The sequence below is a fragment of the Stegastes partitus genome, unplaced genomic scaffold, assembly GCF_000690725.1.
Source record: "Stegastes partitus isolate 25-593 unplaced genomic scaffold, Stegastes_partitus-1.0.2 Scaffold1582, whole genome shotgun sequence".
NCBI lineage: Eukaryota > Metazoa > Chordata > Actinopteri > Pomacentridae > Stegastes > Stegastes partitus.
In genome coordinates this window covers 65,219-80,526 of record NW_007579313.1, presented here as the reverse complement: position 1 = coordinate 80,526, position 15,308 = coordinate 65,219, and the positions used below count along the sequence as shown (strand labels likewise).

The window sequence follows — 15,308 nt, the reverse complement described above, 5'->3', positions numbered from 1 at the left end:
AACTGAAAATAAAAGACACACAAATGTCCCACTTTGATGTTCAAGCCCCGAGCGGTGAAATCTAAATCACTACAATGACAGAAAAGGGCAGAAACTCCACTAATAATGCGTGAATAACGGCTTCATGATGAGGTTCGGTTGAAATATTCATTTAAACTACTATTATGACAACAAAACATTTAAAAGATATGTGTATGTGTGCATGAATAAGGAACATACTTGGATATTTAGCTTAAAAAAAACACTTTAATCGTGAATTTTCATGCGAGGAGAAGCCCCTGACAACATGCCTCAGTTGCTGTTTACCTCCAGTATTAACACATGGTTGAATACTGCTGGATATTACATCATAAATGAAGCTTTCCCATCTAAATGCGCCGCTCACGGTGACTCAGAGTGGCGGTGGTCGTCTAGCTGAGATGTCGATTTAGGATTCCTCTTTTCTGCTGAGTTAGTGCGACACAGATGTGCCACCAGCTGTGCAGAGACTTAGTTACCACACACACACACACACACACACACACACACAGTCGCATACACAGCAGCACACAGAGGGGCCGGTGTCTCCATCAAAACTATGCAGCAGTAATTTAGTTTTGCTCCTGCGTCCCTCAAGGGGACATCAAGGCAAGTTTGAAATTAACAAACTGGCAGTAACAACCGTGCCCTCGCTCAAGGACACCAATCTGACAAGGGCACTTCTAAAACATTCACAGCCACATTCACAGCTATTGTCAGCCACGGAGGGAGGGAGAGGTTGTGAAAAGAGAGCTTGTGGAGTGATTGTAAGGGACAGTATGGCCCTGAGCTACACACACACACACACACACACACACACACACACAGCGTTTTATTAAACTCATAAATCACAATGACGACAGACGCCGTCTCAGAGAGGAGACTGTCTGAACAGGAAGGTTAGTGAAATGAAAGCGCTGGGGAGACACACACACATACACACCTCGGTGGCACTCAAACAAAACAAAAATCGCGCACTTCGGCAAGATATCCGTACAAACCGCTTACTGCAAACTCAGCAGTGACTGACAGCGTTTCTTAAGTCTGTTATTTTCTTTCTGAGTCTAGTTTTAACGGTGGCTTTACTGCCATACGACAACTGAGTCCTGATGGTTTGCTTGAATTCATTGTATACGCATTTCATAGATTTAAGCATCTCAAATCCCACAACAATTCAGATTTTTGTTTATTTTTTGCTGTTGATGCTCTGTGGCCACAAAACTGGAGTGAAGATCCCAGAACAGTGTCACATTGTTTAATACAATATGCAATGATACACACAGAAAATGTTCCTATGCTTGAAAATAATGTGAAATGTAAAAAATAGCTGAATGATCTGCAGATTGAGAATGTAAACAGGTAATAAAAATAATAATAATAATAATCACTGCCAGTTAAAGAAAGGAACATGTTCAGTACAATGAGAGCGTTTAGTGAGTGTCGTCGTGTCTGATGAGCACTGAAGGCAGCTGTAAATAATAACAGAACAACACAATGCAGCATTTTCTAACATACACAATGTCAAAACACCCAGGGGCAGTTTACATGAACAGATATGTGTTTCCTTTAGCTCATTAGCGTCTGGCTGTAATATAATGTAAACGTAGCCAGTGAGGGATGGACAGATAAAACAGACAAACAGCGATGTGCGGAAATACACTTTAGACTGTATATTTTTATATAAAATAAACACTAGCAAGTTACTATACTATTAGTCTTCGTAGTGCAAGTGCAAATGCAGTTAGGTCCAATAGCATGAGAGTATCAGTATAGGCCTTATATGAACACACCATTACACACACACCAATGCATCCATATGAGGATTTTGTTTTCAGTACTGTCGGTACAGTTAGTGTATCAAAATTTACATCTTTGTACAAGCAGGGACCACATGGTCTGTTGTATTTTTATACATAAGTAATAAGCAGTGAAAGATGTTACATAGATCCTGGATTTGGCAAATTAGAATGAACATTTCTTTCTTTTTTTTTTTTACCGTCACCAGTTTTTACAGTTGTCTTCGCAATATTTATAACAAAGTACCAGAGATCATGAGCCGGCCAGACCAACCGCAGTGGAAACTCAGAGGATCGAGTTGGTTTAGCTCATAGAACGACCTTCACAAATATATCTTCAACAAGGTGCATTGTTTTTCTTTCCAGTATACGCTTTACCACGATATGCTTAGAAGAGAAAGTGAACCTGGTTCACCTCAAACTTACAGATTAAAAAAATAAAACAAAAAAAATCCTCAGGTTTCAGGAAGAAGTTTGGGTTTTCCAATCTTGGTCTAAATCGAGGATATTTACAAACATTTTAAATGTAATGCCACTCGTATAATCTGATTTGGCCTGCTGTAAATCTATCATAACACAGTTCTAGCCAAAGCCAGAGCGAACAGGTCCGTCGTTGTGCCTCCACAATGAGCTCCGCCTTCACTAGCCTTTGGTCACAACCCTTATAGACTCAAACACACAGTTAACAGTTAAATAAGGCACTGCAACAGTCATCCAACACAAGACAACACACAAAAAAAAAACCTGTTCCAGAGGGAGTAAAGTGATGTAGTGTAGGTCCTCGTATTAGAGTGTAGTATCATGTTGGTAGTGAAAAAAAATCAAATAAAAAAATAAATAATTAGCGCGATCTCAAACAGGCACCACTGTGAAGAGAAAAAAAATCAGAATTTAACCAGGAGCACAAATAGTTTTTCTTCCTTATGAGCTGTAGAGCACAGGTGTGAGCTTCCCCCACAGTAACACATGTACCAAGTGATGATTTAAAAACCAAGGAAAACTCATCACTGTATGACCTGAAGGCAGATTTGCCCTCGCTGTTTGCACATTTTTAAGCTTTGCAGCACTTGTTTAATGGAAAACCTCCGATTGTTGAGTCGAAATACACTCGGCGCCACACACCAGTTGCCATTTTTGTGCCTTTGCTGAGGATGGAGGAAGCTGTTAAACTATAATTAGTACAGGAGTAAATTAATAATGGCTTTGGACTGGAACTAATAGGTTAAAGTAAGCGCACACTCACATGAGGGTTCAGTGTTTTTGCAGGCCGTCATCCACGTATAGTGCCGACCGACGTTTAGCGAGCCTTCATGTGGAAACCAGAGTGTTAGTTTCTGTTGTGCGTCGTAACACAACCGTTGCATAGTATTGAGCTGTCGAACAACCAACCCAGAAGGTCTTATTGCATGCTGGAGCTGCGATCAGCTACAGTCGCTTGGCTTTGAGTGTTTCACCAACAGTAACCGCTGTGTGTCCGGCTGTAATCAAGGAGCTGAAAAGATTCTGCCCAAGGAAACAAGTTTAAGGTAAGTTGAAGTAAAAATTCACTGCGCAACAAATTGTCCAAACTGTCAGACAGTTGAGATCATCGTGTCTTTGAAAAGGAACTAGATCAGCGTGGCCAATCACCAAATGGGTTCTTCTGAGATGTTTTGCTGCATTTTTAACATCAATACAAGTCACATATTTGTGTGATAGGCAACACTTTCTGACTGGATACAGTCTAAAAAATATCTTATCTGTTTAAGGAAATAACTGTTAGCTAAAGATCTGAAGAAATTTTAATTCAAATTCTGCTTAAATCTGAATGTTTTCTGTTTAAATGGTTAAAAGTGTAAAACTCTGGATAAAGAGCATGATGTGCCTTTTGTCAGTTTTGCAGCTGTTTAAGAGTCTCACAAGCTAAATAGTCAAATCCTCATTCATTGTTAGAACCCTCAGTGTTGTCATCTGTTTTTTCTTTCTTTTTGTTGTAGAAACTTTAGTCTGCACTTATCTGTAACTTGTGCTTCAATCACACAGGCGGCAACAACACAGCCTTAAAAGTACCTGGTCAGTCAGACTTCTGTCTGTTCTTGTCGTCTCTGTGTGTTCTCTTCGGGTTAGTAACATCGACACAGGATGAGAAAACTATTTCAGCAGTTCCTCAGGACTTATCTGACTCATGCCTGCAACTTCAAAGTGCGACCGTCATCACCAGTCTGTTAAGTCAACCTCAAACAATCGCCATGAGCAGAATAAGATGGTGGAGCTCCAGTTGCACCCAGCAGAGTCACTCATTAAATCTTTGTAAGACAAACAACAATGTGCATTCCTGCTCTGGTTGAGATGTCAAGCTGCTGGGATGTTGTAGCTGCTTCTTCATCTTGGGCTCATTAAACCGTGGTAGTGCTTCTGTTGTGTGGGTCTGAAAAAAACAAACATCCTGAACTGTACTTATGTGAGAAATGTAGGTTTGAAATTGACGGTGACGTTGCCTGCAGCTGATTTTGTTTTTCCTGTCGTATTCAGCCTTAATCTCCCAAATAATAACTCCGACGTGCATCTGCAGGACGCCTCAATGAGATAAATCCACTGATCACATGACGGGCGCCCTCACAGGCTGCTGTCCTGACTGGACGGCTCAGGCGCCAGCTTCCTGTGTCGCGGCGAGGTGGAGGCGGCCAGTTTGGTCGGGGACGGCGAGGCGTTTGCAGACGAGTCGCTGCCGCCGCCTTCGGATCCAGAGGGGAGGGAGGAGAGGTGTGGAACTGGAGGAGCCCTCTTCCTCCCTAGAAAGCCTCCTTCCAGGACTCCCCTCTTCCTCACACCTCCGTCCACCTTCGCCCCCTCCCCCCCTGATCCAACACCCTCCCCTTCCTCCAGCTGAGGATGCACCTTTCGCCTGACGTCACCTCCTGGAACCGGGCTGTCTGGAGGCTGCCGTGGAGGTTCTTGACCGCTTTCTGCTTTCGCCCCAGAGACGCCGGCAGCACTCACGGCTCCAGCGCTTGTGTTGGAGCTGACGCTGGTGGTTCGACAGGCCCAGAGCTCCATGACTGAAGCTCTCCTCTCACTGTCCTCAGGCCCAAAGTCGCAGAGCGAGCGGCGGGCATCGAGGGTCTGACCGGGTCCATGGGCGGACGGCTGGCCCGTGCTGTCCAGGACACCTCGACTCAGGCTGAAGTTCTGGAAGTCTCTACAGGAAAAACATAATTGGGTCAGTTACGGGTGGATATACAACTAAAAATAATGCAGACAAGTCAGCATTTTTGCAGCTGACATGCACGGAGCATAATCAGATTGTAGAGGGCAAACAGGGTGACTCTGCTTCAAGACCAGATGCTGGTCGTGCTTCTGAAGAGCAGCAGCACTGCAGAGTTTCCATCTCTGTCTGCTTTGTTCACACCCTATTAGCTCTTCACGGGCTAAACACACAAGATCCCACGAATCCGATATGCTTCAAGAACAGGAAGTTAAAAAAGTGCAGAGAGATTTCAGGACAAGTCATTGAAATTACAAAAAGACACTTGTCCTCACTTACCCCCTATGGTGTCTAGAAATGCTCATAGTTTGAGATCCCTAAGATTTAAGCCATACAACAAAGACAAATGTTTTGTTTTGTTTTTTTAATTTATTTCTTTTTAGAGACTGTCTTTCTAGTTGTAGATAATTTACAAAAGACAACAAAGTCCTAATGGAGGCGATACACCATCCAGCCACAGACAGATGTAACATTGATCATGTCATTACGATACTATGTTCTGCTGGTGAATGCTGGGTCCTGGTCTTCATGTGGATGTTACTTGACACGTACCACCCACCTCTACGCTGTTACAGACCAAGTTCACCCTCTAATGGCAGCAAGACCCTTCTTCTATCAGGACAATGCACCCTACAAATAGTGCTCAGGAACAGCTTGAGGAAAACAACCTGGTCTCCAAATTCCCTCGATCCCAATCTGATAGAGCATTCATGAGACACATCAGAACAAACCCGACTTACGGTGGCCCACCGAACAGACCACGGGACCCAAAGGATCCACTGCCAGTGTTCCAGTGTCCGACACAACAGGACGTCTCCAGAGTTCTAATGCCCTACCTCTGTGGATCAAAGTTGCTTTGACAGCACAAAGGGGAACCGAAAATATTAGGTTGCTACATGGTTGCTAACATTGTGACTATTTGGTGTATATTTAATGGAAGTACTTATAATGAAAAATCAAGTGGATGTCTCAAAACCTGCAGAATAAAACCATAACGACCTGCATTTTAATAATACTATTTAAACCCTTAGAGTATCAGTAAGTACAATATCTGGAGAGTCTGACAGATGCTACCTGTAGCTGTGGAAGGACTCAGTTCGACGTGCGCGGGCCAGCAGGGGGCTCTCTCTGTAGGGTCGCACAGCTCCGTAAGTGGCCTGGCTCTCTGGGATGGGCTCCTGGACCTGTAGCTGCAGACTGAGGTTGATGAGACAGAGACAGGTCAGTCAAACATGTTTACATATGTGTGGGTAACCTTAGTGAGTACGTGGTGAACCGTGTTTCCAACCTCGAGCAGGACTCTCGGAGGCGTGTGTGGTGCAGCACCGAGGGGGCGGGGCTGATGTTAGGCGTTGCACAGCGGGAGGTGCTCAGGTCGCACTGGTCCAGCAGCTGTAGCAGCTCCTCCTCTGTAGGTCCACCAACATCTGTCAGACACAGGAGCAGCAAAAGAAACTGTCACATTTGATCTGCTGCACTGTCCCTCCTCAATGAATGCTGCCCTGCACACTTCCCCCTGCTCCCCTCCTTCCTCACCCTCTTTCTTCCTCTCCTCTCCTTTGTTGGCGGTGTCCATCGCAGTGGTCAGGTCCCACATCTGGATGCTGCCGTTGCCGTGACCGGTGAACAGGTAGCGCCGCGGTCGGGATCCCATTCGACTGGAACCCTCGCACTCCCGTACCATGAAGCAGGAGATGGTGGTCCCATCCACGGACTGCACCTCACAGATCCTGATACATGTAATTAATAACATATAAATGAAGCACGAAAACACAAACTTTAAAGAAAAGGTTAAAGAAAAACAGCTTACAACAAACTCTAAAAAAGGCTAGAGCAGTTCGAGGTATATTTGAGGCTTCGTACCTTTTTCCAGTTGATGAGAGCCTCACAAACAGTTTGTTGGTGATGGGGATGACCTTCTGGATGAAAACCTGCTGATCGTCTCTCTCTCCAAATGGACCTGAGATACAAGAACAGAGGAACACCCATGAAACTACGGATGCCTTAACATGATAAACAGTTTATTCTCTAGTGGTTTTGTTCATGTGATCAGTATTTTTTCATGTTCACTACTTTTCAAAAGAGCTGAACAGCTGATATTAGACTGATCATATCTTCATGTTGTGAGTCTGTTGAATCAGAAGGACAAGATCCACCCACTACTTCTAGTGTCAATGAAAAATCTGTTCCAAGGACACTCCCCTCTGTCCTTCATTTATATTAATGTGCATTTCCATTTCAGCTCCATTTCTTCTGAGCTTCCTTCAACTCTCTCACCTATATCATTCCCAGAGCAGTAGCTCCCGTGGCTCTCCGTCTCCTCCAGGGACAGTATCTTGAAGGAAGCCAGAGGGGTGGAGCCGGGCTGCGTGGAGATCATCCCCCTGAACCGGGTCACCGTCCACGTCCGAACGTGGTTGTTGTCCGCACACACTGACACACAAAAGCACGACGAGGTAAGACGTAAACCCGTGTGTGTAAGACAGAGCACACACTAACAAGAGCTGGTTATTATTTCCTATAATCCTCCATCAGCAGGAACACCACCTGCTCCACCTTCCTCACCTGACACCAGATGTTTCTCAGACAACATAATCTTGGTCACCGGGCTCCTGTGCACAGTGAACGTCTGAAAGAGCTGCGGGCCTGATCCCACCGTCTCCGGGTGCTGCACGATCACTCTCACTGCTCCGCTGCTGGTCCCGTAGGCGATCTCTATCCAGTTCCCACTCACACCTGAGAGCAGAAGCAGGGACGGGGGAGTGAAAAACACAACACAAACACACACAGGTGAGTAACAGCGATATGTGTTGCATCCAACACTATCTGTTTATATCCTAGTAGGTGAAACACGGAGGACAAACAGAGCTGGAATCAAAAGAATAGCATTTCTCTTCATTTTTAGAGGAAAAGAACTCGGGTACTGACTGGTTTTAGGTGTGAGGTAGACAGACAGTGCAGTGATGGCATCGTTAGAAGGGTCATGATAAAGCTCAGTCACCAAAAGATCGTTGTCCTTCATCCTCAGTGGAAACTTTTGCATGTCTGAAAAGAAGAGGAAGGACAAGTGTTAATGTGTCTGGGAGGGAGTTCTGATGCACTTTATGAAATTTAGATCCAGTAATCCTACCGTCCCTTAATGAATCTAAAATCTTTAGACAGACTTCAGGTGAAAAAAAATCACTGTGGTGGTTTTATAAGACTTTTTATAAACAATACTGAATGAATGAATGCAGCAATAAGAAACAGGCGCCATTTGTTGCACCCGGGGCTGTCGTGATATTAGATTTTGTTCAAAAAATGATCACAATATTGACACAAAACTTGAAAAAAACTAAAACGCTATCAGTCAAATTCATCTTTAATTTTTTTTAACTGTGCGTTTTGGCTCTTTTTTTGTTAAATAACATATGCCTAAAAAAAACAAGCATATCTGTCATGTATGTTGTTCCGATGTCAGAGTGTCAACCAGGTAGATACCAATCATGGGTAATTTATGATGTTATCATGTGTGTATTATTGAAATTATATCAATATTTCACTTTAAAAATATCACCGTTCTCCTGGTTGCACTGCATCCTGTATCTTGTCTTGTAACAAGGATTTCTGTTGGACTTCTCCGACTTCACAAACATCCAATAAACTGTGTGACAGGCAGAAGATATATAGTGCTGCTGCCATTTGGTGTGTGTGTGTGTGTGTGTACCGATGTAGTAGATGGAGCCATTGTTGCAGCCCAGTAGTAGAAAGGATCCTGCTGTGTCACAGCTGGTGATGGGAACCACATCTTGAACCTAATGCACGCAGAAAGTGAACTTATAATAAATTAAAGTAAATTTATGCACATACAACAGATACCTGCGGTCCTCTTGAAAACCTGTTGACTGATGCTGATCATCTTTATACTTTAATTCTCATCTTCATGAACAAATAAAGGAGACAACACTGCACTACATACGTCCTCCTACCTGCCAGTGTTGCGTGACAGCGTTCCACACCCCGACCTTTCCCGTGTGGCTCGTAGCCACCAGCTGGTTTCCGATGAAGAAGAGATCATCAACAGGTACGCCGAGGCTGAACACACCTGAGACAGCAGGTGGATGTAATCACAGGAATTAGAATATTTACAGGAGGCTGGGAGAGAAATGTTAAGTATAAAAATGCACATTAAAATACATTATCTACAACAGTCTGTATCCTGAGGTTTCCTCCTTGGACCACATTTGTTAAATGTTATGAACCCACCGATCTCGTTCCCACTTCCTCCATCTTGGATACTCCAGAGGATGATGCTGCTTTCAGAGGCGGCAGCCACCATCTTGTCCTTGTCTCCATGCGGGCCACCAACCACTTTGGCATTAAGTGCAATACGTTCAATGGTCCAGTCAAGGTAGGGGGAGGAAAACACCTGCTGCCATCCAGAGGATTCTTTGATTCTGTGGTGACAGCACACACATAAAAAATATTCTTCCCTACTTTTATTTTTTAGCTAAAGATTTGCTGTAATACAGGTCTACATCTGTGGATTTGCTGCATCTAACCTTCAATTTTACATGAGTCTGGTAGGTTGGTGGACTATTCATTAAACTTAATATTTAACTTAGACTTAGAACTGTAAAATAAAGAACAACACCTAATATTTACCCTTGTTAGGTCAACATTTCCTTTAAGCTACTATGTGGCAAATTTGGATCTGGTAGAATGAAAGAAGTCTGTTCCTGAGACATGGGAGTTTCATAGGAGGACTTCACAACCAAATGCACTTGGAGCTGTTTTGTTGCCATAAATTTGTCCTGAGTTTAACTTGTCTACAATCGACTGAACATGTACAGAGCAAAAGGTGACTTATACCGGTACAGACTTGTATACCGGTACAGACACGGCACTATTTAGTGAGAAATGTGAGCCACAAAAGAAAATGACTCTGTCCTGGCATCATAAATAATTGAATGTCTCCCACTTATGAACCAGAGCTGGATGGTGATGTTTTAACAAACCACACTGTGGCAGTATTACCTGTAGCAGATGACAAAGTGTGCATAAGCTGCTACAATCCAGTTGTGGTGTCCGGCTATAATCAACACTTTCCTAGGGTCAACCATGGGACCTACACACACACACACACACACACACACACACAGACAAAATAGACATAAACACACTTACTTCACAACCTGATAATGCGGCTGAATTTGCATTTTGTCTTTTGTTGTTTTCTCAGAAAGTGATTCAAATGTCTAAAAGCAGGCGTGTACTCTGCTGTTATTTAATAGCAGCTCAGTATCTTCTCTGATATCGTCGTCAGCAGGGAGCAGGCTGAAGTGAAACTAGGCTACTTGAGTCAGTGCTATTAGTCAGCGCACTAAAAGGATGTCAGGTCACATTAGCTGCAGCATTAATGCACACTCACGGAAACGCGCATAAACACTACATACGCTGTAGTCTCTCACTAGCGCACAAACAGTTGTATACAGATATATATACACACACAGATATATATATAAATAAACCCGTATGAACATAGACTGACAGAGCAAACCTTCATGCTCAAGCTGACACTGTGGCAGAATCTAGACACTTAGTCCTACTGACAAGTCGCTGCAAAAAGAAGAGTCACTGCTACATCTGTGGTTGCTTTCTCACACTAAGATGAAACATGCTGCAACAGACGTAAGCAATTACTGTATATGATCTAGAGATTACTATTTTGTATTTATCTTAGAAATCCAGACACTCTTCATGAGGCTACCTACCTAATTTGTGGTTGTCATCTGTTCCAGGGGAGCCAGAGAAGGCCGGGTGAGGAAGGGGGACACCGCGGGTGAAGCCCTCTGCTCCGCTTGGACCCGGCCGCTCATCAGAGACGGAGCCGGAGGCGGCTAAGGCAGGACTGGACTTACGGGCAGGGATGGCTGTCAAGGAAAGAGTCACTAGAATGAATACAAACACATTTCTACAGATTTTGTATTATCCTGTACTTTTTGTTTGTGATAACCTCAGTTTAACTAATTGTTTACTCTATTTTTAGATGAACTTTCTGCTCAGCTTCATGTCTTTACCTGGGGGAGGCAGGTAACCGTGGAAGAGAACACTCCCACATGATGAGCGGTCCAGTTCCTCACAGAGCAGCAGGCGCCGTACTGCACAAACACACACACACAAGTGCAGACACATACAAACTGTAATTAACACCTCATTACCAGGATTTCATGACGGATGTTTTTTATGTTAAGCACTTATTTAAATACTGTAAAACAATAACAAGTAGGAAAATAAAGAGTGACTAAACTCATTAATTCCATCTCAAAATGTTGTAATTGTTGGATATTACCTTAACTGTGTATATATGTGTTTTTTTAGAGGCTGATGTTTTTTGTACTTTGATATTTATTTATCTATTGCCTTTTATGTATCTTTTTTTCTTTATTTTTTTTTATTTTCTTTTTTTTTTTTTTTTTTTTTTTTTTGGGGCGGGAATGTTGCTTTTACGAATAATTAGTTGTTAGTTTTTTTTGTTTTTGTTCCCTTTTTGCCTTTTTTTTTTTTTTGTTGTTGTTGTTTTATTTTAATCCTCATACTCTCTTTAGTTTCTATAAATTTTGACAAAGTTAATAAGAAGCTACACAACTGATCAGATTCTGTCCTTGAGTTTGATCAGTCCTCAGTGATCTAAACTGTGTCACGTGTGACGCATATTGTGTCTGTAAGTAGGTGATCTGCTTTCACAAAGGTAACTTTCCCATTCAAGCGCGCAGACAATGCAGGGAAGTTACAAACACCGAAACAGGATGTAAAACAACATTAGAGTACGTGGAGCTAACAGTATTAAGGGTTTGAACGGGTCAAGTTGCAGCTGAAGCTCAGACAACATTGACATTACAAGACAGCACTTCCCTTTAGTGACAGTAGCTTCTTTGTACTGTAGCGGCTCAGAGTGGACCCAAAAAACCTGCATGCTGTTACTCAACACCAGCTGATGTTAAAGACAGTCTGCTGACAAATCTGGCAGCAGAATATTATATGGCTTCCATCGTGTTTGTGCAGGAAACAAGGCTGCTGCCTCTGTTTTCTCCTCAAACTTTGTTCAAGAACCCACCTAAAGGAGTAATCCCATAGAACTCTGCTTCATGCCGCAGGACGCTGATGTTGACCCCCCTGCAGAGCAAAAAAAAATCATGTATATTCTGTAAGTTCTATACAAACCAACATGATTTTGCCTTAAAATAAACAGTCAAGGATGTTTTCTTACCGCAGGTCGAGCTCTTTGGTTCGCAGGAAATTCAGAATTGGTGCAAAAGCTGTCGGGTCTCTGTCAATAAATATCTGAAAGTGAGAAATTGAAGACTTTGTTACCCACTGAGGAAAAGAGATCGGTGAGTGTTAAAAAATCTCGACTACATTAGTAATCAATTCATATTTTTAAAGGTCGTCCATTTATTAAACTGAAAATGTCACCTTGGCCTAGAGGGAAATGACATTTCTATTTCTGTTCTGATATTTTGCAGGGTAAAGAACTATTTTGAAAAAAAAAGGAAATAATCAGTTTGCTGCAGCTCTACACAAAGCAGCACATCGTCCCACGACTGACAAAGTGGATGAAGTCTAACGATGCCTAACGCGCTCTGACCCTCTGTTTGTCATTTGTTCATCCCAGCGGCGTGCATCAGAGTTTTAGGAGTTGCAGTAACTGAATAAATGTCATGTCCTCTTCGCTGGAAGCTTTCAGACAATATTTCTGATGTCAGACGTGGCCTGCAGAACCGTGTCCTAGTTTTGAAATAAGAAGCAACAAAGGCTACTCACAGCTCCAGTTTCATCCCGAAGAGTGGATATCCTTCCACTCAGTAAACTGGAAAACACACACACACACACACACAGTTCTCCGGTTAGCACAAACACTTCTCCATTTCCACTTACCCGCAGTGTAACCACTTGCCTGCAGGTATGATCATTACTCTGACAAATACTTTCTAACCTGTTGACACTAAAGTCCAAATTATTGCCTTGCGTTGCTATTAATACATTATGATGTGCTAATTCATAAGGCTGTATGAAAAATGACTGCAGACAGCTGGGAGCAGACAGACTGACAGGCAGGCAGACAGGTGCGCTGGCAGACAGTCTGACAGGCATTTACACAACTCAGTCAGCTGTTGTCAAACCGTGAGCTCAGTCCAGTGTTTGTTGGGACCGTGCTGTCCGCCCAGCCCCGATCGGCTGTTTCCCTCGACATGTGAGCTCCCTTCTAGAGCTAGAATTACATTTAAATAACCCTCTTGAAACATTCGAATGCACACTGGAGGCCAAAACGTATTTCAGTGACGATTTACTGATGAAAGTAAAGCTTTGATTTTCAACCTTTTTCCAGTAATTGTAATCATCTGACATTTTCCCTCATCAGAAGAATGAAGCAAGATGGACACAGTGGAACATCCCTACTTAGCATTAATTATGTAATGTGATTTATTTGGTCTTTACTGGGATGTGAGTGCACCACAGCATGGTCACTGGGTCTTTACAGGCTGTTTACTAGTGTTGTTTTAGTTCAGCCTCCTATAATACAACCTGGGGAGCATTAATGAGAGCTCTCAGTGGGGGATTAAGTATTTAAAAAGTGAGAATAACACCTTTACTATCAGTGAGGAGATGCATTCAATGTCCCATGTGCGTTTGAACAAAGTCAAAATCCTGAAAACATTCAACCAACCTTGAGAAGAAAGAGTCTGGGATCCACATGAGAGTCTGTCTGGAGGTGCTGAACCTACAACATAAATACACAAAAGCACAATTTATCACATGAAAACATGACTGATCAGCCCAATCCAAAGCATTAAAATGATGATGCTCAAAATACTCAGTCCTGGTGGGGAAACACTGCCTGGTGAGGCTACAATAACAGAATAAAGTGAAGAAATAGTCAAATGTACACCGTGTACAATAAGAAACTCTTGTCTGTGAGAGTGTGATGAAGAACATCCACGCAGAAACGTTACACGCGTAAGTAACCAGAGCTCCGGTTCACCAAACGATGACCATCATGTGTGGACGGAGCTCACCTCGTCCCGCCGACGTTCAGCTGGATGATCTCTCCCATCCCCGGCGTCAAATTGTTACCGTTCGTGGCCATGATGAGCGAAGCGAAGCAGCCGAGGAGTCGCCGTTCCCCCGTTACGACCGTGTTCTGTCACGAAAAGGCTAGCTTGCTAACGCTGCTCCGTCCAGCTCAGCTGATGCCCCCGGACGGTCCAGCCTCACAGCCTCTCCCCGGTGCCGCCGCCGCCGCCGCCGTCCATAAAACAGCCCTTGTACACGACCTCAGCGGGCTGCGTGGGTGTCGTCGAGCCTCCGCATAGTGGGCGAAGAGAGGCAGGGGGTCTTTATGTCCACAAGACAGCCACACAAGAATCCCTTTATTTTCCAGCGGGCTTGTTTGCATCACTGCCTTGAATGTAAATCGCGGATTCCAGCTTGCGCACAGTTTTAGCAGCACAAACAGAAACAGCTGTACGAGCAGCGCAGCCAAGATAGTTCACCCCCACTACCGCCGAGGTCACCGGACACTAAACTCTGCTTGTTACCAGAAAATGTATACTAGTGTAAACCTCCATACAATGTGTAGCTTTAATGACTTACTAAAACTTCTATTTGAGATAATTTTACTGTGTAGACCCTCCGAGAACTTTATCCTCCTAACTCGTACTGCGCATGGAGATATCTATCTTGACTCTTCTTCTAGCTTCGAACACTCAACGGCACAAAGTCTGTTAAACAAAACGTGTTTTGTTTAAAGTCTTTATTCAGTGTAAATTATATAAGTGATATAATCACGAGCTGCAGGTTTCAGCCACAGGCTTTGTTTTAACTAATATTATGCGTCTACAGTAGTGGAGGCTGCAGTTTGAGGAGCGCACTTCTACGACTCTGGTCTGTAGCGACAGCGCCGCCTACCGACGCGGATGATCGCTAACAGGCGCCACCAGGTGTTAAAGGTTTGTTCCAACGAAAATACTTTCTGTACTTTCAAGTACTTATAGACGTAAAATATATAAATCTCAAGATACTACTTATTGTTTTAAAGTTTGTTTCACCTATGACACAACGTATAGTTTAAAGGTTTGTTTCACTCAAAAACTATCAATAGTATTACAAGTTTATTCCACCCAAAATTGTACTTTCTAATTACTTATAGTTGTAAAACGTATTCATCTCAACATACAACTTATATTTTAAAGGTTTGTTTAAGTCAAAAT

General features: G+C 43.2%; 1 protein-coding gene across 1 annotated transcript; it reads right to left on the bottom strand.

Moving 5' to 3' along the window:
• Window positions 1-1,187: 1,187 nt before the first annotated feature.
• On the bottom strand, window positions 1,188-14,507 carry kctd3 (potassium channel tetramerization domain containing 3). The gene is made up of 19 exons (XM_008300744.1): window positions 14,115-14,507; window positions 13,766-13,819; window positions 12,862-12,907; window positions 12,308-12,381; window positions 12,155-12,213; window positions 11,118-11,198; window positions 10,812-10,970; window positions 10,075-10,165; window positions 9,304-9,494; window positions 9,027-9,142; window positions 8,765-8,852; window positions 7,987-8,103; window positions 7,624-7,794; window positions 7,336-7,491; window positions 6,922-7,018; window positions 6,595-6,788; window positions 6,347-6,485; window positions 6,133-6,255; window positions 1,188-4,992 (listed from the first exon to the last, which is right to left on the bottom strand). The coding sequence occupies exons 1-19, from the start codon at window positions 14,183-14,185 to the stop codon at window positions 4,410-4,412; spliced, it is 2,610 nt and encodes an 869-aa protein (XP_008298966.1). The 5' UTR covers window positions 14,186-14,507; the 3' UTR covers window positions 1,188-4,409.
• Between the last annotated feature and the right edge of the window lie 801 nt (window positions 14,508-15,308).

What these genes read in the sequence shown, in the direction of transcription:
- kctd3 (XM_008300744.1), bottom strand. Translation starts at nt 14,185, where the DNA reads ATGGCCACGAACGGTAACAATTTGACGCCGGGGATGGGAGAGATCATC. An exon ending in ACCAAAGAGCTCGACCTGCG is followed by an intron (nt 12,214 to 12,307) that starts GTAAGAAAACAT and finishes TTTGCTCTGCAG; the next exon opens with GGGGGTCAACATCAGCGTCC. An exon ending in CTCCGAGAGTCCTGCTCGAG is followed by an intron (nt 6,256 to 6,346) that starts GTTGGAAACACG and finishes CATCAACCTCAG; the next exon opens with TCTGCAGCTACAGGTCCAGG.